General features: G+C 36.2%; 4 protein-coding genes across 6 annotated transcripts; 2 read left to right on the top strand and 2 right to left on the bottom strand.

Moving 5' to 3' along the window:
• Window positions 1-19: 19 nt before the first annotated feature.
• On the top strand, window positions 20-6382 carry mfsd13al (major facilitator superfamily domain containing 13a-like). Its single transcript, XM_032587785.1, has 7 exons — window positions 20-437; window positions 1483-1797; window positions 1879-2307; window positions 2486-2640; window positions 2719-2802; window positions 3527-3670; window positions 4530-6382. The coding sequence occupies exons 1-7, from the start codon at window positions 276-278 to the stop codon at window positions 4669-4671; spliced, it is 1431 nt and encodes a 476-aa protein (XP_032443676.1). The 5' UTR covers window positions 20-275; the 3' UTR covers window positions 4672-6382.
• A 701-nt stretch (window positions 6383-7083) lies between these two features.
• Window positions 7084-9517, bottom strand: LOC116735727 (uncharacterized). 2 transcript variants are annotated; one of them, XM_032587787.1, is made up of 6 exons: window positions 9407-9517; window positions 8923-9234; window positions 8738-8838; window positions 8601-8648; window positions 8264-8377; window positions 7084-8155 (listed from the first exon to the last, which is right to left on the bottom strand). In XM_032587787.1, the coding sequence occupies exons 1-6, from the start codon at window positions 9456-9458 to the stop codon at window positions 8102-8104; spliced, it is 681 nt and encodes a 226-aa protein (XP_032443678.1). In that variant the 5' UTR covers window positions 9459-9517; the 3' UTR covers window positions 7084-8101. The 2 variants fall into 2 exon arrangements, with proteins under 2 accessions (XP_032443678.1, XP_032443677.1); XM_032587786.1 differs by lacking the exon at window positions 7084-8155 and having other exon boundaries at window positions 8186-8377.
• Window positions 9518-11322: 1805 nt separating this feature from the next.
• On the top strand, window positions 11323-16772 carry LOC116735677 (ER lumen protein-retaining receptor 2-like). The gene is made up of 5 exons (XM_032587711.1): window positions 11323-11592; window positions 13225-13325; window positions 13408-13566; window positions 13828-14080; window positions 15482-16772. The coding sequence occupies exons 1-5, from the start codon at window positions 11502-11504 to the stop codon at window positions 15514-15516; spliced, it is 639 nt and encodes a 212-aa protein (XP_032443602.1). The 5' UTR covers window positions 11323-11501; the 3' UTR covers window positions 15517-16772.
• A 1669-nt stretch (window positions 16773-18441) lies between these two features.
• On the bottom strand, window positions 18442-22796 carry LOC116735678 (promethin). Of its 2 annotated transcripts, none has more exons than XM_032587712.1 (5): window positions 22610-22796; window positions 20939-21038; window positions 20657-20825; window positions 20433-20578; window positions 18442-19908 (listed from the first exon to the last, which is right to left on the bottom strand). In XM_032587712.1, the coding sequence occupies exons 2-5, from the start codon at window positions 21026-21028 to the stop codon at window positions 19864-19866; spliced, it is 450 nt and encodes a 149-aa protein (XP_032443603.1). In that variant the 5' UTR covers window positions 21029-21038; window positions 22610-22796; the 3' UTR covers window positions 18442-19863. The 2 variants fall into 2 exon arrangements, with proteins under 2 accessions (XP_032443603.1, XP_032443604.1); XM_032587713.1 differs by having other exon boundaries at window positions 22723-22787.
• Between the last annotated feature and the right edge of the window lie 233 nt (window positions 22797-23029).

Below are 23029 nucleotides of genomic sequence, written 5' to 3'. Positions count from 1 at the left end.
CCAGTCAGAAATCGAGTTAGACAGGATCGCGGATGTCATGCAGTTTGTGAAGATTTTTCCTGTCAAACAGGCTTTCAGTTGTGGCGTTGACTGGAACAGACGCACGAAAAAGAGAAAACTACGAAAACTACTCTGGGCGTGCTTTCCTCCATAAGATCAACTAACTTCACATTTTGAGAATGCTTGTTTGCAATACATGACGTGTATTTCTTCGCCCATGATACATAAGAGAGACCTCAGTTTCCGCAGGGTGCCTTCGAGGAATAACCAGCAGGATGGCCCGACAATGGATGAACTGTGGGATCAACCATGCTTCATTTGCATATGCCATGACTACGCTGGGGTCATCCATGATCAACAATATTTTTAGCTTCTACTATGTCAAACTCTTTTTGAATAAGTACAATATATCTGAAGCAGCTTTCCACCAATCACAAGTGAGTATGTAAAAGTATTCATCTGTTCAAATGTACTCGTGTTTGCAAAAACTGCTTCCTGTTTTAGCACACGTAAAAGTTCTGTTATAGATTATAGCGTATACGTTGCCCTTTCTTAAACCGGTTATTTATACAATTAATCTTTTACAGTCAGGTATTCTATTAATTAGATAGTTTTTCCAAAGATTATCATTTAATTTAGAATTTATTACAAATGTCTTACTGTCTGATTTGACCATTTCCACAGGTTTTTATCATTATAACTAGGTTTACGTGCAGAAATTACATACCTTCTATATTTTATTAGAATTCCACATAATAGATTAACAAGGAAATGAGCTACAATGATCTTTCTGTGAACTCAGACTGTACTAAAAATATCTACATTTTGCATTTATAATAAAAACATATTTGTCTGTAAATATGTTTTACCCGAATCTTCTCAGTTTTAACTTCACCCAGTTCAAATTCACTAAAGAAATGCTGTTATTGCATTTTGAGTGCATTATTATGTTAAAGATTACTTGAAAATGGTCTCAAAACATTGTTTGTCATATTACTGGGACAGTAATATGACAAACAACGCCAGACTATGGCGAGTAGGCAGCAGGGAGGTGTCGTCTCTGGAGGACCCAGTTGCTGTGAAAACAGAATCTTTGCTGGCTGGTGGAAACTGGTTCAGAGCTCAAATGTTGGTAGCACAATGGGTTAGTTTCAGGTTTATCAACCCAAGAAATATACAGGGGTCAGAGGTCAGGGAGCCAAAGGTGACTAAGAAATGTTAGTTTTGTATGCTTGTGGTGACTTTAAATGGAACTTCCTACTCTTAACATCAATGGATGAAAAATCAGAGGACAAATCATGATCTAAGTGTGTTTTCTTCATGTTATTGAAGGGGATTTCTGAAGCGTTTGTAATAACAAAATAATATTTGCTTTTGAAGGAACAGAGCAGCCATGTGTCCTTTAAACGTGTTCTTGGAAAATTTAACCTGATGACCTGAATAAATTCTGCCTTACCTGTTTAAAATAATATGTGCCCACAGGTGGTGTACATGGTGTGGAATGCTGTCAATGACCCTCTGTTTGGTTACCTGCAAGATAACTCCAGGGTGCCTTGCTGCTCTCAGCGACGTCTCTCCATCCTTTATGGCGCTCCTCTCTACTCGCTGTCCTTTCTCATTGCCTGGTTCCCATGGAGCACCTACTCTAGTGGTGACTGGTTGAGTGGCCTACACCTGACAGTGGCGCTGTGTGCCTTTGACGCGCTGTTGACTTTCGTGCTGCTCGCACAGTGTGCCTTATTTGCAGAGATTTCAAGCAACCATCATAATCGTTTAAGACTTATAAAATACAACCAGGTAAGCCCAGTGTCTCTTCCCTAAACTCTTTAAAGTTAAAACACTACATCCTACTTATGCCTCTTTTTCTCCTTTCCTCAGCTGGCTTCTCTCATTGGGTCCTCTAGCGTTCTTTTCTGTGGCATGGTGTCGACAAACATGGAAAACTTCAAAGCTTTCCAGGCATTCACGGTGCTCATTGCTATAGTTAGCTGCATCTGCATGATGTACACTGGGATTTACAGTAAAAGCCGCTTTGATAGTAAAATATATGAGTTAATTGATCAAGAGTGTGCCGACAAGGGGGCAAGTAAAACGGCGTGCTCCCTCTCCATGTTGAAGGCGCTGACATGGCAGATTCTCACCAACAGGGACTTCCAACTGTTTGTGGTCATGAACTTCTTCCAGGTGTTCATTTTGGCTTTCTTTAATAACTTCACCATGATATTCACTGAGCACCTGATTCCCCCAGATGCGCTTCCATCGCTAGCCAAGAGTTTCATGTATGGAGCAGGATTCATCTTGCCACAGGTAAATTTTCTAAGATGCTTCAAGCTTTTGCATAAAAGGATCAATTAGAACCTAAATAAGCAAGTTTGATTGGTTAAAACACATTTTTATGTGTTTTTTTTAATGTCCATCTGTCAAATTTCTACATATTTAAAAATATATATATATTTATGATTTTAATCCCTTGTTCCCTCTGTAGCTTTTGGTTTTGAGTAGTCAGAGTCTACTGCAAAGTCTTGGCTACTACAAGATCATCCTCTTCACATTTATTTTGGAGGCTGGGATGGCAGTCCTCATGTTTATACTTGGTCCTCAACGTTACTACTTCTTGGCCTTTTTCCTCACTATAAATATGTAAGAAGCTTTAGCTTTGATTGCACTGTAGACTGTCCTCTTTATAAGCTTATTTTGTGGTCTGATTCATTTATGCAGGGTTATAATACAAGCAGCCTTCAGTCTCTTTGGTTTGCCTTTGGCGGACATTATTGACATGGATATGCAGAAATACAAACGCAGGTAAGAAAACACACAAGTACACATGCATTTATTCTAAGGCATGTGTGAACATTTGGTTTACAGTGTTTCCCAGATTTCTTGGAAATACCTTTATAGGTGTCCTTTTTTGACGACAAATATTCCAACCACTTTCATGCGGCTTCCTTTGGAAAATTTCAGAAAATTGCACGACTTAGCTTTTTATATGCCTGGTATCAAAAACAAATTCACTGTAGTTTGTTTTTATTTACTTTTAACGAACTGTTCTAATATATCTAAAAATCCAATTAAATTCCTGTATTGGGCATCAAATCAGCATTGTCTTGATTTGGTGTGGAAGAAGACGTTGTAGAAAAATTATGCAAAATATAATCTCATTTTTGCAAATGAAAAATTTAAGTAGTAGTAAAAAACACAGAGGATATGTGCAGTCTATTTGCCATTTATACTTATAATCCATATTTCCAATCAAACTCTTAACCAAAAAGTTTAAAAAGAAAATTGAAATGTGACAAATATTCTTGTATATAGACTGATATTTATCTTCCACCATGCTTAGTGAAGAGGATGTTAAAGGATGTAAATAAATATCTCCACAGCCCACTTCAGTGAACAATGGTATTTTTAGCTCACCGAGTTTCCATAACAACCATTTATTTTAGAAAAGCTTTTCACTGGCTTCCAATAAAGGTGGACTATCATTCAAATTATTATAACTGTTGTTGTTCTTTGTGTGTTTTTTTAGCTCCCCTCTCTCCTCCATGGTGTTTGGAACAAATGCTCTGTTCACCAAACCAGCTCAGTCTCTGGCTCCCATGATAGTCCTTAATATCATGAACCACTTTGGATATGAGAAGCTGAAAGATGTGGGCCAGGAGTCTAATCAAAGGTAGACAATTCATTGCACCGACAATTATTTATTTTATAAATAGTAAAAACTTTTACTGAGCAGTAAAAGTACAGGATTGATTTCTTTTGTGAATAATTACTGCCATATATGATTTTTTGTTTTGAAACTTAAATTGTTTAGAATGAAAACTAGTTGATCATCTAGTAAAATCAACTTCTGTCAAAGTTCCAAAAATTAGAAAATATTTCACAAAATACTCAGTTAATCATATTGATTGTGTTTAAATAATTAAAAATACTGAATTTAACCCCTTAACTGTTAACCCAAAAACACATATTTGCAAGTAAACCATCGTCCTTGTGACAATTAAGACGTTTTACATTTGAATTTGTTAAATAATTTCTAAGTTTATTTCCTTCTTAATGAAGTAAATTTTCTAAACTATTTTTAAATGTAATTGTTACTGTGTTTTCTTGTGTTTTAATGATTAAAAACTGTTATTTTAAGCATATTGTTCAAATCCCACAATTGATCAATATGCTTTAAAATGTGAAATTTGTGGAAATACATTCTGGCAACTGAACCAAGCACTGCTCCACTTCATTTCATTGTTTTATCTTCAACTGAGTCACAGTTAATGATCTACAGATTGTGTCCTACTTCTTTCAGTTCAAAGGTCGCTGGTAATATAATAATTTAGACCTATGGCAATATTTACTTTGGAGTTAAATATAATTAATGTATATACAAGAAATGGCACAATATTAATGTACTATTATTATAGGAAACAAGTGTTTTTGAAACCTTTTTTTAAGAGTTTGCTGGTAAACCAGGTTGAAGGGAGGACCAGCTGCAAATGAAAGTAACCTATGACTGTTTTGTATCTCCCTGTTTCTAGTGCTTTGGAAAGTCTCCACAGTGTTATGTTCTACTTGGTCTGTCTGATACCCATGTGTGTCGCCATTCTGCAAGTTCTGGCTTGGAGGCCATTTTCCATCCGCAACAGTCACACAGTTGATTCCAAGTACATTGACACCTAATATCAGTATCCTCAAAGTGTTAAAGATAAGCTTTCACTGGATGGTTTCTTTTTGTGACTGCTGGAGATGGGCACCAGACCCCTCACAACCCTGGAAGGATATACGTGTTAGATAACGGATGAATAGATGGTTTCTTTTTGTTGGTGTTCGGGGGCCTCCTTCATCAGTCTTGTTAAAATGTATGTATTTTTAATGTGATAGGTGATGAGGGAAACATGGAAAATGTGCATTTTCTTTCAAAACATAATAAGGTAATAATTTGACCTTTACAAGTTTCTAAAGTCTAATGACAGGTGCTGGTCACACTTGCTGTTGATCAGCTAGTTGCTACTTTCCCTGTTGAATCTTACAAAAGCTGAAAGGGTTTATGCAGGCTTCCATTTTGGTGTTGCTTTTCTTAAAACCTGGAGTCTGATGTATGTTTTGTACACTTTAGATTATATGTAAATAATGTTAGGGGCTGATGAAGACCAGATCAGCCTGATCCACAAAGTCTTGACCTCAAACAGGGTGTACTTTCTTTCCCTGTGATTATAACAGTTGAAATAATATTGAGTTATATAGAAATCAAACTTTTCTTAATATTTGACTTATTTTAAAAATACCAAAAAAATAAAGAAATTTATCAAAGAAGAGCAACCTCCACTCGTGATTTCCAACATCCACAGTGTCGGGTTTCTTCCAGCTGTTGTGTAAAAATAAGATGTGTGTTAACAAACTGTGACTTTAAATGACCTGTCTGACAAACCCAGTCATGATTCTAGGTCTATGCTAGTGCTGTCCTCTGTACAACATCTGTTAAGAAAAGAAATTCACAATCAGGTACTGCACTCACACTTTTTAAGGAAAATATCACTTTTTATTTTAGTCTGAGAAAAGGGTCCAATGCATTAAGTCGACGGAGCAAAATAACTCAACAGAACAACTGTATAAATCAAACTTATTTTGTTGCAAAAGAAATGCATCTTGAAATGTTTTTGAGTTTACAACCCATGACTCCTTAGAACTAATGCTTGTCTAATGTTTTACCTTCGCATTTTTACAATCACATTCCAGGTTTGGTCTTTGTCTTACTTCCATTTTCTGCCCTAACATAAAGCTAAAAACTGTTATTTTAAGTTTCTTTGAAAGCTATGCATTCATAAAATGGAAAATGAGTAGATTTTTTTTTACTTATGTAGGCTCTGATAGCTATTTTTTTGTTGTTGAAGAAAATGCATAAAAACAATGCAAGTTATTTTTTATAATAAATGACAGTGAGCTCAGTTGCATGTAATATTGACAACACACTCCAGCATGTGTGTAAAAATAGGTTGATCTTTATTTACCTTGAAGGAATGGAATAAAAATGTAAAAAAGAAAACATGAAAGATGAGGACCTTTATGAATATAACTTACAAGTGAAATCATGCAGTACATGGTTTCACAGGAAAAAGGTTTAGTAGGAAATGTCACAGTGATTAAAAATCAATTGCAGAAATAAAAATTAAATACCAGATTTAATTAGAAAATGGATTAGAACCATTCCTTTGTAGGAGATGTATGTGTCAAATGAAATTTATGCTGAATGAATCTGTGTTATGTATGCATATGGAACTTTAAAAGTACACTGGACTGGAGGCTTCACAGCTGAATTGTTATCAGAGTGGAGTTTTACCTAATATAAACTGATATAATAAAGATGATATTTGCTTATTTTGTAATGCCAATATCAACCTGTTCTGCTTTTATTTGTTCAAATCATTGTGAGGTATTATAAGATTTTAAACATATTTCTAATTTTAAACATGATTCTTAAAGTAACAAGCAAAATTCCCCAAGGTAATCTTTATTTTTCTATTGTTTTACCTACAAGGAGCCAGACTTCCTGGTGTGTCTCTATAGGCAACAGCTCTTCTGACTGTTATGCATACAGCATAGGAAGGATAGGTTCAGAACCTAACAACGTTTGATGCTAACAACCTGATTTTGAACACCAAAATAGACAAATTATTGTCATAGTCCAGCATTATGTAACACAGGGGGAACATAGAGTGTGACCAGTTTTAAGTTCTCAAAGAGGAAGTTAAAGAAACCCCACCTTCTACTGAAACTGCTGATCAGTTATCACAAATGCACAACAGAAAGCATTTTAAAGAACAGCATGAAATCTCTGTATTGCAGCAGCACCAGACTATAAAAGGAAAAAAGTGCAACACTTTATTTAACTGGTTGTGAACAAGACTGTCATGACACCGTCATAAACAAAACACCTGTCATGAACATGAGTAAGTCTTCATGAATATTTATGATTGTTGTCATAAAGTATCATTCGGTAAATCATGACACTTTTAATACAAAGTTGACATTATTCAAAATGTCTTCGTTATGACAGCTTGACATTAACCAAGAAATTGTGATCTGACATAAATTTGCTATAAAAGTATTACTGATTAAACTTTAGCTTTAATAACATAAAGCTACATAATTTTTAAAGTTTAATCAGTAATACTTTTATAACAAATTTATTTTCCCTGACTACTTTGTGTCAAGATTAAAGTTTGGTGAAGAAGGGATATTAGTTCAACTGAAAGAAGATCCACATATCAAGACAATGTCTGCCTCTGTAGGAACAATTTTGGGATGTTCACTTGTGTGAGACTGGGCACCAAACCATAAACCAAAATCCATAAAGTGATGGATAATCTTGTCTGGTGTGAAAGAACTTGGCTGCCCTGCACAGATTACTGACCTCAGCCCGACAGAACACCTTTAAGATGAATGAGACTGTGACTAAAGTCGTCCAACATCAGTGTCTGAACTCATTAATGCACTTCTGGAATAATGGTTAAAAAATTTTTTCATGAACAAACTCCTAAATCCGCAATTAAAATGGGACATCATCAAAGTTCATATCAAAAGCAAGTGACCAAAACTTTTGTCAATACAGTGTCAATCATTTACAGAGCGTGACAGGACTTTAAGATTCACAAATTGAATGAAAAAAAAGAAAAAATCAACCTTACAACAAAATCTGAGACTTGCGTAGGATCTTTGCACAGCACTGTTAAAATGTTTTATTTTACTAATGTTTCTATTTAAAACCACCTATTGCTTAAAACAACAATTTCTCATTTAATCCTCCGTTCTGCGCTGCATAAATGCCTCCAATTACAGTTCAAGAATAAACTTGCATGGACTAGTTCATCTGAGCAGAAAGTTTGAACAAAACTATGGAAAGAGACAGGCAATGTGACACTGCTGAAAACACTGAGTCAGCATCATTACTGTGCAGTAAATGTCTCATATCATTGGTAAACTTGAGCAAAGGGTCAACCAGTCTCCTGACTCATTTGTCCTTCCATTTGCAACAGAACAGTCACCTCAGACACATGTTTCATATCTTTGTAACATCCTCCTGAAGCTGTTATTTAACAGGGTGAGATGACCATTAGACATTTTGGTAGATGTCGTCGGTAGAGATGTTGCCGTTCCCACTTACTGCCTGGAAAGACATTAACACATTTTTTTTTTTTTACTGTTTAAACAGTAGATGTTATTGCAGTGTTTCTGTTGAGTAATTTTGACACGAATGTGCTGCAACATAATTTACCCCAACTTGGCAACCATTTCCTCTTGTGTTTTGTTTCCTTTTGTTCACCATCGACTTGCTGTGGAGTTCTTGCAGTACATCTCTGAACTGTGTTTTCTTCCTTACGCTATTCGGCTGGAAAATGTTTCAAATGATCAATAAAACATATGAGGAGGTTTCATTTTTTTCCGTGTATTATACGTCGAGTGTTGCAGTCGTGGTGTTTCTAGAGCCTTTTCTGTCAGGGACTTACTGCGCCTTCGATTTTGTTCCTCTTTTTACGCATGGGCTTTTCCCCCCATTTAGAAAACAGTTTACACAATAGAAACGCAATTAAAAAAAGAGACACTTCAATTACCGTTTCGGTTTTAGAGCTCTTTTTGCTGATGGTCAAGTTATAGTCATGCTGAAAACAGAAAAATAAAAATGTATTGCAAGCTGTCAGATTTTGTTTTGTATGCATCATTGTTGACATAAGAGAAATTCATGATTTACCTTCCTTACTATGATGAGCGTAACCAAAGCCAAGCTGTAGATGGCTAAGAGGGTAAATAACACCCACACAAGAATCCTCCACCGCATTACCTTAGGTCTTCCTGAAACATAAAAGAAGAAATTAGTTATCTGATTCACGTCAACAAAGCATCGATAAGCTGTATTTTTTCCAATGCTCTTCTTACCTCCCACTACAAGAAGTGTCCCATTTGCTACAAAGGGTTGGCAGCATTCTGCCTCTTTTGCAGCACAGAGGTAAAGCCCAGTGTCGTTGCCATTAACAGAATCGATGTTTAAAAGATTTTCATGTATGTTATACCTATGGGTCTGCATAAGACGCTTATGGGAATCCTTTTTAACGAGAAACCATTCAAACTCCAGGTCTCCAGCTGAACAGTGTGGATTAATGCTGCAATTTAGAACAGCTTTTTCACCTATATTTTTCCACATCAACTGTTGCTGCTGAAACAAGCATCTCTCTGATTTTTGTGCGTGTCCTGGAATATAGAGCAATAAATAACCTTTGATTAACTTCCATCTTTAAAGTCTTTTAGAACAATAGCAGGTTTTCTGTCAAATCAAAGTTGCTTTCAAGGATTTACATTTTACTAATGTGAAACTAGGGAATCAATAGGTATGTAATTCACCAAAGATATGTTAATTTCTTACCTGTCTCGGCCAGGTGCATAAGCAGGAAAGGCAGCCAAAGCATTCGCTTCATGTCTGTAGCTTGACAGCTTGTGAGTGATCTTATGATTTCCCGAATGAGGTGATGAGAAATGACTTCAACATGGGAAGAAGGTTGTACTAAACTTCCTCTTTTCTAACTTCCTTATTTAACTCTGCTAAGCAAATTACAGCTACAACATTTTGAGTTTAATATATTTCTAAGCTTATTACAATGTCACAAAAGTATTCACAGCCGCTTAACTTTTTCACATTTTGTAATTTTACAAAATTTCAATGTATTTATTAGGATTTTATGGGATATATATATATATATATTTAACATTTCCAAAATTTCTCAATTCCAGTCAAATTGGATGGAGAAAGTCTATGAACCACAATTTTTAATGATTGCAACAGGTTTCCTGTTGCATTAAGGCCTGTGTTTTGCCTGGATTTGCACATGGATTTACTTTGGCCAGGACCTTTTCATTATAGCTCCAGATGTTTGTATAAGGGTTGTTATTCTGCAGGTTTCTTCCAGAATTGCCCTTTATTTATAGCCATTTTCCATTACGCCTGTCCTGCTTCTTACTTCCCTATTCCCTGCTGAAGAGTCTCTATGTGAAAATAGTTTGCTTAGAGTAATCTGCAGTGATAATTTTGTTCCACCTTGTATTATAAGCCAGAAGGTTTAATTGCAGATATTCTTCCCCTTGTCAGTATACCATAACTCTGTGGCTTTCCTGTGTAGAAAAACATTTTCACATCATGATGTCGCCACCCTAATGTTTCTAAGTTTCTAAATATTCACTGTGAATGGTTTGTAATAAACCTTTTTTATTTTTTATTTTTTTAACTATGGATTATTGACACTTTTCCATAAGGATCAGATCTGTGATCTACACTGCACATAGTTGTCCTGTAGGTTTTGGGATACCTCTTCATTGATGCTCTCCTTGAACCTCATGCTCTTTGCTGTGCCACGCAGTCATGTGCAGGTACACAGTTTTCTCTATAATTGCCTTTTTTAAACAACTGCTTGCACTGGATTTTATTTTGGAGTATAAGAGTAAAAGGAGCTGAATACAAATGATTACTACACTTTTCACATCATCATTTGTTTAAAAAAAAAAACATATTAATGGATTCTTCTTCACTATTGTATTCTACTTTGTGCTAATAAGAATAAAAAGACATAGAGCTTAATCTGAAAAGATGTAAAATTATCAAAAATATGAATTCACCCTGCAAAGGAGCCATCATTAGTACTCTCAGAGCTGACATATTGGCTTGTAATGCGTTATAACCTGCCGCGGAAAGCTCCTTTATCAGCTTTCATCCATCCATCCATCCATCTTCTTTTCTTACACCTTTGTCCCTAGTATTGGGAGGTGCTTATCAGTTTTCAAGGTAGTGCAATTGTAGAGCTCTGTTTAGAAAAGTGCTTTGCTGCTCTTGCATTGTGTGATGGAGAGGGTATAAAACAGTCTGTTTCACAGAATAACTATATTGTGAGTGATGTTACTACTACTGCTTCTCCTGCTCCTTATATTACCATTACTACTAATAATAATGACAATAATAAATATAATAATGATTTGCTGTAAATTGATGCATTTACTTAAAAAAATCTTAATATTATTATTTTAACTTAACATTATTTTGTTTTTATTATTTTAATATTACTTTCATTTTATTTTTATTATTATTTAAAGAAAATTTACCCAGCTATATCTCTATGTATACTAATTCTTACTACCATGCAAATTATTAAAAATTTTTTTTAACTAAATAACACCGTATAAGCGCTTGTGATGTTCCCTCTTCTGGACAGTTCAATTTCTGTAGGCGGGGCCATTTGTGCTGTCAGTCACGTTTTCGTCCAATCAGAGATGGTCTTTGTGTTATCAGCCCGCCCCCTTCCACGTCGACCTGCACCTTCGCCATATTTTCAACCCTGTGGATCCCGCAGATTTGTGTCCCTGCTCTAAGTTACTAAGAGAAGACTTGTAGGGCAGCAGAACGCGTCAGTTTGAGTCGGAGTAAATAGTGACACCTTTATCTTCCCAGCTCTGTCCGCTTGTATTCCGCCACAATGAACATCTTCAGACTGACAGGAGACCTCTCTCATCTGGCTGCTATCATCATCCTGCTGCTTAAAATATGGAAAAGCAGATCTTGTGCAGGTGAGCTCCGACTTTAGTGTTGTCGTATTATCACATGCTACAACGTGGCGTTCCTGATTACATTTGTTAAGCTTGACCTGTGTCTTCAACTAGAATGTGTGTTATGAGCCTTTCTGCCAGCTAGCTTCACATGCTAATGGTACTGGTCATTCATTTGAGCCAAGGGCTAACGGCTAAAAGTAGAGCTAACTGTTAGCAGTCAAAAACTGCTGTTTGTAATTTCATACATCCACAAAACAGCCCACCTAATGCAATGATTTCTGTTAGTTTGAAGACAAATATTGTAGCTTTGGGGAATGTCTGCTGTTGTAACGTTATATCGATGATCTTTGCTGAGTAACTGTGGTTTGATTTGCTGCGAGCTGCATTCCGTTGTATTTGTGCTGCTTAGTAGAGAGAAGTATTATTATTATTATTATTACTATTCATGATTAGGCTAAGTTAATCTTTTAAATATAAACTACTGAATGCACACTGGGTGGGTTTGCCAGCTCTGCACCCCCAGTGATCCTGCTTTGAGGTTTGGGGATTGACTTTTTTGGTCTGCTCTCTGACGTGGCGCTCCAGGAGAAGCTACGGAAGTTAGCAACATGCTAAAGCTTTCTCTTTTAAATTAGGGCGAGATGGATACTGTAACAATCCAAGGAGGGAATTAGTTTTTGTCACAGTAGTTTATAACATCATTTGTTGCAAAGAACATGATGTAAAAAGTTTAAAGTGTCACAATATCCAACATCGGTGACCAACAGCAGAGATAGTATGAAACGATGCAGTCCAGAGAACATCACTATGTAATGGACTTTGATTCAGATTGTTGAAAATTTCTGATTAACAGATTGTTTGTATACAAAACAAGGTTTTCAAATGCCCTCGTATTTTCACTTGTTAGATTACAGATATAGGGTCAATGCTTTATAAGAATGTTAAAGTTGAGAAAACTGATTTATAGCCTTTTGAGTATTTGCTTTTGACATGTTTAAAACAATTCTTTAACTAATTTCTGTAGTAGCAAATATTGAGACTGTAATTTCAGATTATAGCTGCCTATTTTGTACATCAGCACCTCCCATCAGACCATACACCTCTATTGCTTCATTTAGAAATATTTACACTTGTATTTATCCACCCAAGCCTACCAGATATGAATTTTAGCAAATTCCTGTTGTTTGCACACAGTGAACATATCCATATTATAATTTGATATCTATTTCTGCATTCCTGTGGTTAACAAAGTTGGGTCTTATTGTTTTATCCGATTACCCGAAAAGAGATGGATTCTTTGTTTCCAAATAAATAAAAATTTTTGCGAGTTATTGTGTTCAAACACCCACAATTTGATATGTGAGCATATGGTCAGTTAGCCTGATTAAGACCCAGTTTCCAATAAAAAAAGCTAGAAGTATTTTTTCTTAAATAGCTTTACACAAGTTTCAAAGTTCAAAGTAAATTGAGGATCATATCCACCGGCTTTGATATTGTAAAAAGTATATTTTTGGGATGGTTTGAAGTCATTTCCAGTAGATGTCAGTATGCTACAATGAAAAGCCTGGCTTGTGTGTTATCCAGACTGTTTTCCAGCCCATAGCTTACTTTAACTAAAACGTTGTATCTGCTGATATTTTCCTGTTAAAGGCATCTCTGGGAAGAGCCAAATTCTCTTTGCCCTGGTGTTCACCACACGCTACTTGGATCTCCTCACCTCTTTCATCTCGCTGTACAACACATTCATGAAGGTGTGGTAACTGTTAACCAAACATACAAGTGCTGTTTCTTTGTGCGTCGCCACTGATGAGCGCTTCTTTTTCTGCTCGCCAGGTAGTATACATCGGCTGTTCGTACGCCACCGTTTACCTGATCTACATGAAGTTCAGGGCCACCTACGATGGAAACCATGACAGTTTCAGGGTGGAGTTCCTGATTGTTCCTGTTGGGGGTCTCTCTGTTCTCATCAACCATGACTTCTCTCCCCTTGAGGTGCGTTTAAACTGCTGTGGGGTGTACAGACTAGCTTGTTTAGGTTGTATACGGCCATTCATAAAGAGAATATATTGAGTTTGTGGTCAAGCATGGCAGATGATCAATGATGGTGGGGGGGGCTTGGGTTTTCCTCCCACAGGAGATTTTAAATATAAAAGTGGTGGATTAACAATATTGACTTTGTCAACAATAATTATTCATAACATATTGCTGACTTGCTTTCTGTGGTGTTTTTATCTAAAATCTTTTTGTCTGCAGATCCTTTGGACATTCTCCATCTACCTGGAGTCTGTGGCAATCCTGCCACAGCTCTTCATGATCAGCAAGACTGGAGAGGCTGAAACCATCACCACCCACTACCTGTTCTGCCTGGGCCTGTATCGGGCCCTCTACCTATTCAACTGGATTTGGCGTTACTACTTCGAGGGTTTCTTCGACATGATTGCTATTGTGGCTGGCGTGGTCCAGACTGTCCTCTACTGTGACTTCTTCTACCTTTATGTTACCAAAGGTGGGTCATGTTCTCAATTTCTACCTGGAGATTGTATGAACACGTGCCAAATACGATGGCTCAAAGCATTAAAAAAAAGGATGAAAATCTATATTATTGTTTATAGATGAATTGAAAGTGAATTCTTGGTAACTTGTTGGGATAATTTGTTACTTCTCATTTGATGGAGGGTTTCTGGAATGTCTTTTCCTAGTATAACATTAATTCATGAGAAAGGTTATCTTCTCTGCTTGTTCCCTGAAAAACCTCACTGGAAAGTTCATCCTTAGCTGATCGGAGGTTTCGGTCATCTAAAATTCCTGAAAGGAGCAATTATTTTTTTTCCAAAGTCTCGAGTCATATTTGCCGATTATGACCCTGTCATTCTGCAATGAACCAGAGGATAAATAGTCCCAGTTCCTTACAGAAGAATAGTTGTGCTGAAACACTTGGCATGCTCTGGTAATTTCCTCTCATATGCCTGAGATGTAGCTAAAATAATTTGCCTCAGTTCAAGATCTTTTCAAGGTATTGACATCACAACTATTCATTGGATATCACAGCCAGAACTTAGAAACATGCTGTATATTCTAACATTTTTGGGTTTTCATTTACTTTTCCAGTTTGTGACTTACTATAGACAATATTTTCAGTAGAGACGTTTCAGAACCCTTTACTTATTCATAAGTTTGCATGCAGGTTTTGAAGAAGGTCCAGGTGTCAAATAAAACTGGGAAATAGCCCTTAACCAAACCGTCAAATCAAAATGCACTATCAATATTGTGTTGTTTTTAAGATGCAGATAATAAAACACAACTAGGCCAATATTTAATAGTCAGTTGTGCTCAATTCATATTTAAATTGCCACAAAAAATTTGAAATTTGATGCTGGGATTTTGAAATAAGAAATATTAGTAAACCTGTGCTGCGTTTTTAGTTGTCAGAGGTGATTGTACATTGCACAAAGTAGGATAGTGAAAGAAGGGCTACCTAAAACAAAATGTAGATGGTTAAAACTTGGACACTGTTGGGTGTTCCTAAATTATAATAAACCTAAATGCACAACTAAAGTGGCTATAATATATAAGCTTCACGAATAATCATATTGGAAATTTATGAACTATTCTTAAAAACTGAATCCATACCTTAAAACTAATTTAAAGCTTCTTAAAGGGCCAAAATAATGACCAAAATGTCTGTGGTTGCACTGCAAAAACAACCCACTTCTTATAAAAACAGTCAGTTCCATTACTACTTAACTTTTTTGAATCTTATGTTTCCTTTTCATGTTCAGCACTTTGCTTCAGTTTGTGGTTTTAAATAACCTGACAATGATTTATGAAAAGGGCATCTTCTAAACCCAGACAGTTCTAGTTATGGTTTCTAAGTGACGTCTATGTTTTTTTGTTTTCCTCCCTGCAGTTTTGAAAGGTAAGAAGTTGAGCCTGCCGGCATAAAGACAGACTGGAGGAGACGGCAGTCCCAGCAGACTCAGGGGGTGCAGAGATGACGTTGTGGAGTCTCATGAACGACAGCAACAGATGCCTGAAACAGCCGACTATTGGGGGGAATAAAAACACTAGTCGTCTCGATGATTGCTCATGGAACTGGTAAATGCCAACAAAACACCGGCGCTGAACAAAGATCATCAACTTTTGGATTTCTGTGTTCAGCATCTTGCCTTAAAACTTCTTTTCATTGCTGTTCAAAATAGGATACATTGCTCCTTTCTTTTTTTTTTTTTTACATGTGAGGTGTATACCCTTGTTTTCTATTATTACGTCACACAAAAGGTAGACTCTGAGTACCTTGTTTGACTTTAACTTGAGAAAGTAAAAAAATGTACAGTCTTATTAAAGAGTGAGATAAAGCATAATGTATCAGAGTGCCTGATGAGGATTATGTCAATTTTCTCTGTGTTTTTGTTCATTTATCTAAAAATCTTTTGATTATTTGTGTGGATATAAGCAAATATGCTTTGAGGATAAAACATCCAACGAAGCCAATATTAGAAGTGCATTTTTTTTGTAAATTTTGCTTTAGTAAGATGAAACTAAACATTTTAACAGGTTATACTTGTTTAAAAATCACAGATTTTTACGGGGAACTCATAGAGGGATTTTGACTATAAAATGTAATGTATAGACTGGATGATCTAAGTACCAGCAATTATTTTGGCACATCAGTATTTTCAAATGGTGCTCATTTTGTTTAAACTTCCATTTCAGATAGATGTGTTCACTAGTCTTTATCACTTATATGTAGACTTCAATAAAATCTTAAAACGATGCATTGTCACATTTTTGGGGCAGATGGAGCCTCAGGCCTGGTTTTAGCTGTTATTGCACTCCTGAACCAAACTCATGAACACCTTCCAGTAGTTTCTCCATAGTTTTTCCAAACCTGAAACTGGGGTAAAAAAGAAAAGCTTGCCATGTTTCTTAGAAAAATCCTCTGGCATATTGACTAACTTTTGTATCTCAGCTGATTGGTTTCTGTTCCAAATGAGCTTTTGAGCACAGCTCTGCCTTTTTTTGTTGCTTTCTAGCTGAGTAGGTGTGATGTTGTTCAAAGAGTGCATTTCTGTTAAAAGGCCCTGTCAACTTTATCTAAGTAGGCATTTCTATAGGGTTTTTCCACATTTTGTCAAATTTTTCTTTTTCTTTTTGCATGATATCACCTCCATTAAAGATTTTATTATAATCAAACTTAAGTGGCTTGGTTTGATTACTGCAAAAAAACCACTGGAAGTTCACTGCATATAATTGTACACTTCCTTATGAAAAATATTCATGCTCTTTTTAAAATGACCTATTTTGTCACATGACCACTGATCTTGTGGGATTTTATTAGAATTTGATGTTTGACAAATAGTGTATAATTTTTTTTCTCACCATTTTTTATGCATTTTTGTTTATTACAATACAATTTTTAATCTGGTGCAATCAGTTGCCTTCAGAAATCATGTATACAGTCTTGTATTATAATTTAAGCTCAGTAGAAATCCAACAATTCGATGAAGACTTTAATGGTTTGTCAGAAAACATTAGTGAACCAACAGCTACAAGAAGACCAAGAAACACAGCAGACCTAATTATGTTTAACCTAAGTGAAACATTATAAGGTTAGGTTAATTAGAGTATGAGAGATAAAAAAGTACCTTTTTAAAATTCACCGTCAGGTCCCACCTCAGGTTTTATCATTTGGCTCAAACTTCAAATACTTGCAGAGCAAGCAAGCAATAAAAACTTCAAACTAGGTGCAGCAAATTCATGCTAAGGCTCATTCGTGGAAAGAGGCAAACATTAAGGAGAACCAAAGCATTTACATGGATATGGGGTTGGATGATGACGCAAAACCAGAGATGAAGACATGGAGGAATGTTCTTAAATGACTGAATCAGTCAGCTGACCTCGACAGAAGAGAGGATGCTTTTGACAAATTTAAGAGAGGAAATCCCAGAAGTCGGCTGCTGGAAAATCACAAATACGTTCATTGATTTTGATGTATGTTTTACCTTTTCTGTTTAATTCTGGTCTCTGCTTCATTAAAGTTTAAAGTCTACATTTTAAGCAAAATTTAGGTGATGGGAACATTACCGTTTCATATGCAAAAATTCCAACCTCGACTTCTAGACTAAGAAGCTCGTAAAAATGACAAAAACTTCTAAGAATGTGCAGCACAGATCGAGCAAATTGTATTTTGGCCACTCCACGAATCCACCGATAGTTTTTTCACAGTAAAGCCACAAACTTTGATGTATTTCCCTGGTGTGTCGTGTGACACAAACACAAGGAGTGCATAATTGGGAGGAGGAAGGAAAATGACATTGTTTCAAAATTTTTCACAAATAAAAATCTGAGAAGTGTGGCATGGAATTGTCTTTATAATTTTTCGAATACTTTTACCTGCAATCACAGCTGCAAGTATTTGGGGATATATCATTACCTGCAGTTTTTTACAGGTAGTCAAAATGTTATATTTTTGGTTTGATCTAACAGGAACACCTTCTTCCACAAGTTTCCTCTGTCCCGTCCTTGTGTTGTGGCAGACTGGAAACAGGACTTGTGGCTTTTTTTGCCCCTTTATAATACAGACCAAATTTGTGGCCAGCAAAACACATTTTTCCTGTCAAGCAATTCTCAAGCCTTGATTCTCTGCAGCTGCTCCTCTTGACCCATTCTCTTCATATGTTGTCTTTTTCTAGACTTTCATGGAACATTTATAGTTTTTTTTTGTAAAAACTTATTAAAACCATATACAATTTTTCCTTTCTCTGAAGTATTTACTACTTTGTGTTAGTGTATTGTATAAGACCACCTCAAAATCAATAAATCATTGTGCTGAATGAGTGCAGTTGCAAAGTACTGTATATGAAGGGCCATTTTAAACAAAATCCATTTATTTCTTTCCAATATGTGGAAAACTCAAATGAAGAAAGAAAGCAAAATATGTTAATTATGCACAAAATGTCTTAAAGCAGATTTTACAAAACTGTACTTCAAAACATGACAACCAGTGTTTTAGAACAAACCTTTAGAAAAAGCAGCTTAGTCTGAAGTTCATGATAATAATCTAAATGAGGAACACAGAATTCAATGAACGTGCTAATAGAGATTGGAATCGGAGAATAATTTTTTCGTCAGTTTTCAAATGCTCATTCACATGATCAAACTTGTCAATATATTCATGATAATTAATCATATGTTAAAGCAACTTTCTGCTGGAAAATCTTGGCTTTTGTCCCACACAATGCTGGAAACAAACACCTCATGTACATTGCAGGCAGTCTGAATGTTTTGACACTTCAAGTACAAATGATACAATAAGAAAAAAATAAAACTCTTTAATCGTCAGCATTAAGTGTTTTGGATTGGTTCCCTGAAGCACTACAATAAACACATTACTTCTAAAAACTGAGCTGTTATTGTCAGAAAACAGTTTTTCCACATGTGCATTTTATTTAAAAACCTATGCAATTATGAATGAAAGACTGCAAGATAAAAAATACTTTTACTTCATTGATTGATGTGTTAGTATTAATGCATTGAGAGCAAAATTAAAACTTGGATGATAAATATGATGCAAAATAACAAACAAACAAACAAATACCAAACAAAATAACTGAAACAATTCTTAATATAAATGTAGAAATTTTGGCAGGAGATGGCACATAAAACATAAAATCTGGGTTACAATCTCTCCTCCTCCAGGCCAGAAAGCATCAAACATCAGCTCACATGAGGATGACTAAATGTTTAATGCTCTGATTAGTTTAAGTATGGTCTCAGGTCTTAGTACCACTACATTTCCCCTAGGATTTCTTGTAAGAAAAAGGAATACTAGATTCCTAGAAATTATTAAAATTACCATAAAACAGCTTTATATCCTTAAAAATAGGAGAGTAGTGATCTGATACGCTTTTCACTGTGTAAAATTATTATTTAACAAACTATATAAATATTATACATACTTTTTGTAACTAAAAATGGACCTAGAACAGATTTGGAGAAAATATGCTGCTGTAGCTGCATCACTGTCCTGAAACAGGATGAAGATTTGACCTGTTCAACAGAGATCAGTTCTTAAGCCCAAACTGGAGAAGTGAGCAGTATAAAAACCTCATACATATTGCACTGGAAACAAATAAAACTTCACATTCCTTTCACTACAGCAGCAAGGACACTTGCTGCTTCATAAAGAAACGACCTTGGCAGAGATTTTGAGCTTAGCGGCTCAGATCCTGACCATCTTCTGTTGAGAGGCGTCAAAACTCCAGTCACAGAGAAGACGGGGGCATTTCCCTACTGCTGCTTCAGTCCTGGAGCCTCTTCTTCACTCTTCTTCCTCTGGTTCAGGAGAAAAGGAAAAAAATGACAGTCAAAAGTTAATAAAAGAGGCCACTATTAATACAATCTGTAGATTTTACAATACATTTTTATTCTGGCCGCTTTTCACTGCTGAAGGGTGTGAACTACACTTTTTTACTGTAGGTCTGACTGCATCTTCAGGGATGGAGCAAGGAGACCCTCCACTCCAGTTTCTAATCTTTTGCATCTTCTCGGATTTTTCTGCATTTACTTTAAGAAATCTTACTGCAGCATGTTTCACCATGGGGATAGCACATGCAGAGTTATGTGCAGAGTGAGTTTTCTGCTGGATGGTGTGTGCATGCCTGCAGAAAAGTTCACCTTTGGTCTCATCTGATCAAAACCCTCATGGTTTCTACACGTCTTCGGCCAAGATGCAAACATGACTACTTATAGCTTCCTTTCAACAATTACTTTCTTCATATTCCCAATAAAATAAGGAAATTTCTGGTTAAAATGTTAAAAAGAGGCACTCTACAACTGTATGAGGTTGTTCCCTTTACCTTTGTCACATGAGGGTAGTAACGCTTCAGCAGGTTGGGAATGGTGACGAACACACCGGTAACGATGACCGAGACCACCAGGGAGAAGAGGGCGATGCCGGAGAGCACAGACAGCAGAGTCATTCCTCCAACAAACAGCAGAAACACTAAACAGAAGAATTAAAATCAGCTTGAAGTAGGAAGAAAAAAACCCCACATTGTTGAGTTTGAGATGTGAAACGTACCCTCAAAGAAAACAAATCCCACAACTGACATAACTATCGTAATGAGGGCAAACAGGAGGAAGACCCCAACAGGTAGAGCAGCCATGGCGCTGAACAGCAGCAGGGCAAGAGCTAAGAAAGGCCGATTGCGGAGGTACTGCCCAACCTTTGTACTCATCACCTGTGCAATCTGTAGGAGAGGAAACAACACATCTGGAAGCTCCAATTTGCCAAATAAATAGAGAAAACACAATGGATGACAGAGGAATATCAGTCAAATACAGATGGGACATTTGGGCTTACCTTGGGTTCCTCTTGAAGGCGGTTCATCAAGGTCAGCCATCTTTCGCCGAGCTGCTGAGTCAAGCTGCTGTTGCTGTTGTTATGCTGCATCTCAACACACCTGGGAAAACAAAATCAGCCACAAAAATCTCTCAGAGAGATTCATAGTTCTTAACCTGACTGTGCCTCTGACTGTGTACAAAACTTTGAATTTACAAGCTTTTTTTCTTTCTCTGACTGTCCAATGACACCAGCTGCACCTTCCTGAACACACAACTCAACCTTGATGCAGATGGGGAGACAAAAGTGTAAAAATTGTATTTTGCAATTGAATTGTAATTAAAAAAGTAAAATTTTTAAGTAGGTTATTTACACACAAAGGGTTATATTTCAGTTCATTTTGATGAATAGGGTTTACAGTTTATAAAAAGTCAAAAATCGGTTTCTCAGAAAATTCAAATCTCCATTAGGTCAATAAAAAGAGATTTTTCTTTTTAAAGACGACTGACTACGGAAAAGTATACTTATGTCATGTACTGTTGCTTGGTCCTTTTATATGAATTACTCCATCACTGCACTAGAGCATGGTGCTGCTTAAGTGTTGCATTAAATGCAACCTTCATTTTGTCTGCACTGTTTGCTGAGGCACCTCATCTTTCTCTTGATAACATTCACATAATCTTTGTCAAGTTAGGTCAGACTGTTGTTATTAAAGCAAGCATTGGTACTTTTGGCATTGAGAGCAGAAACCAAGTTTTGCTGGAAAATTAAATTAGCTTCTCCACAAAGCCTATGAGCAGAAAAGGGCATTACTTTTAAAATTGCTGCCCTGACTTTGGACTTGATAAAAAAAATATATATTTTTTTAATTTTTAAATTTCACGACAGAAATGAATTATTTGCTCATGTGTATTCTTTTGACAAATTCAACTGTGCAGTTTCGTTTTTAAGATGCTTAGTCACATATTTAAAAAGGAAAAGGAGAAATAAACGTTTTCTGATTTAAATATTGAAAATGTTTGTTTCTTTCCACCTTAAATGAAAATTAGAAACCTAACTTTATATCTAAGAAAAATATCCTTAGAGTTGCTTTTAGCTAATTCGGAAATTCCTCACAACAAAGATTTCAAGGTGGCGGATAGTGTTGGATTTTTCAAACGATTCACTATATAAGACAAATCTTAACTTGATTGAGGTTTACTAATACATCTTTCGGTCATAATAGGCTACAATAAATTGAGACAGGTCAGCAATAAACGACATCTCAGGACACTTTGCACACCAAAAATAGGCAAATTATACCTAGAAAGAAATACTAATTGAACCCATAAAATCCGAAAACTTAGACACACTCAAAGTCTATGGTTTAAATGCAAACATTCAAACGTTTGCAATTAAATTATTAATACTGTAAGAGGAATGAATGAGCTGCGGAGTTGTAAAGCGTAAACAAACCTACAGGTGGTGAAGTGAAACGTGTTCATGTGCACGTCTGAACCCATCACGAGTCCATCCAACAGGTATATTACAAATAGATGCTGTCTAAATTTGAATTAGTATCTATTTAATTAAAATAAGACTGAAATGAAGGCTTATGCAATCGGGAACACTTTACTGACACGTATACTATCAGTAACAGACCTAAACTTAATGTTTCTGGAGTCACGACGAAGTGCTGCTGGATCCACATACCTGGAAAAAGCGCTCACAGTAACCCTGCTTTGACCCTCAGCTCCTCGCTGCTCTCAGCATAAAACACCAAATCCTGAAGCTTCCCACCGCTCTTACAAACCATGGTGAGGAACACACCCTTTAAATACAAGCACTCCTCTTTGTTTCCTCCCCCATCTTCCTCCTCCGGATTCTTCATGCTGCGGCTGCTGGGGCTCACTGCTGCCCTCTGCTGTTGACTAAAGATACTGGAGCACAACCGGTTTTCAACAAGACATTAATGAATTATTTAAAATCCGATTGAGAATATTTAATTTGACATTAAACAGCTAAACCGACAGGCTAGAATGTTTACCAAGCTATCGGGTATATATTTAAAATTATTATTATTACTATTATTTTTTAAAGACACAATTTACCATAAACTGGCTTGCCCAGCCC

This window comes from Xiphophorus hellerii, chromosome 16 (genome assembly GCF_003331165.1).
Source record: "Xiphophorus hellerii strain 12219 chromosome 16, Xiphophorus_hellerii-4.1, whole genome shotgun sequence".
Classification (NCBI taxonomy): Eukaryota; Metazoa; Chordata; class Actinopteri; order Cyprinodontiformes; family Poeciliidae; genus Xiphophorus; species Xiphophorus hellerii.
The sequence above is the reverse complement of the archived record's forward strand: the minus strand, read 5'-3'. Positions and strand labels throughout refer to the sequence as shown.

Coding starts and splice junctions, on each gene's coding strand:
- LOC116735727 (XM_032587786.1), bottom strand. CDS start 9,458: ATGAAGCGAATGCTTTGGCTGCCTTTCCTGCTTATGCACCTGGCCGAG. Junction 9,235..9,406: donor TATGCACCTGGCCGAGACAG/GTAAGAAATTAA, acceptor TCTATATTCCAG/GACACGCACAAAAATCAGAG. Junction 8,649..8,737: donor CGCTCATCATAGTAAGGAAG/GTAAATCATGAA, acceptor TTCTGTTTTCAG/CATGACTATAACTTGACCAT.
- mfsd13al (XM_032587785.1), top strand. CDS start 276: ATGGCCCGACAATGGATGAACTGTGGGATCAACCATGCTTCATTTGCA. Junction 1,798..1,878: donor GACTTATAAAATACAACCAG/GTAAGCCCAGTG, acceptor TCCTTTCCTCAG/CTGGCTTCTCTCATTGGGTC. Junction 3,671..4,529: donor GGCCAGGAGTCTAATCAAAG/GTAGACAATTCA, acceptor CCCTGTTTCTAG/TGCTTTGGAAAGTCTCCACA.
- LOC116735677 (XM_032587711.1), top strand. CDS start 11,502: ATGAACATCTTCAGACTGACAGGAGACCTCTCTCATCTGGCTGCTATC. Junction 13,326..13,407: donor TGTACAACACATTCATGAAG/GTGTGGTAACTG, acceptor TCTGCTCGCCAG/GTAGTATACATCGGCTGTTC. Junction 14,081..15,481: donor CTACCTTTATGTTACCAAAG/GTGGGTCATGTT, acceptor TCCTCCCTGCAG/TTTTGAAAGGTAAGAAGTTG.
- LOC116735678 (XM_032587713.1), bottom strand. CDS start 22,787: ATGAAGAATCCGGAGGAGGAAGATGGGGGAGGAAACAAAGAGGAGTGC. Junction 21,039..22,722: donor TGCTTGTATTTAAAGGGTGT/GTTCCTCACCAT, acceptor TTGTTTTCCCAG/GTGTGTTGAGATGCAGCATA. Junction 20,826..20,938: donor GCCTTCAAGAGGAACCCAAG/GTAAGCCCAAAT, acceptor CCTCTCCTACAG/ATTGCACAGGTGATGAGTAC.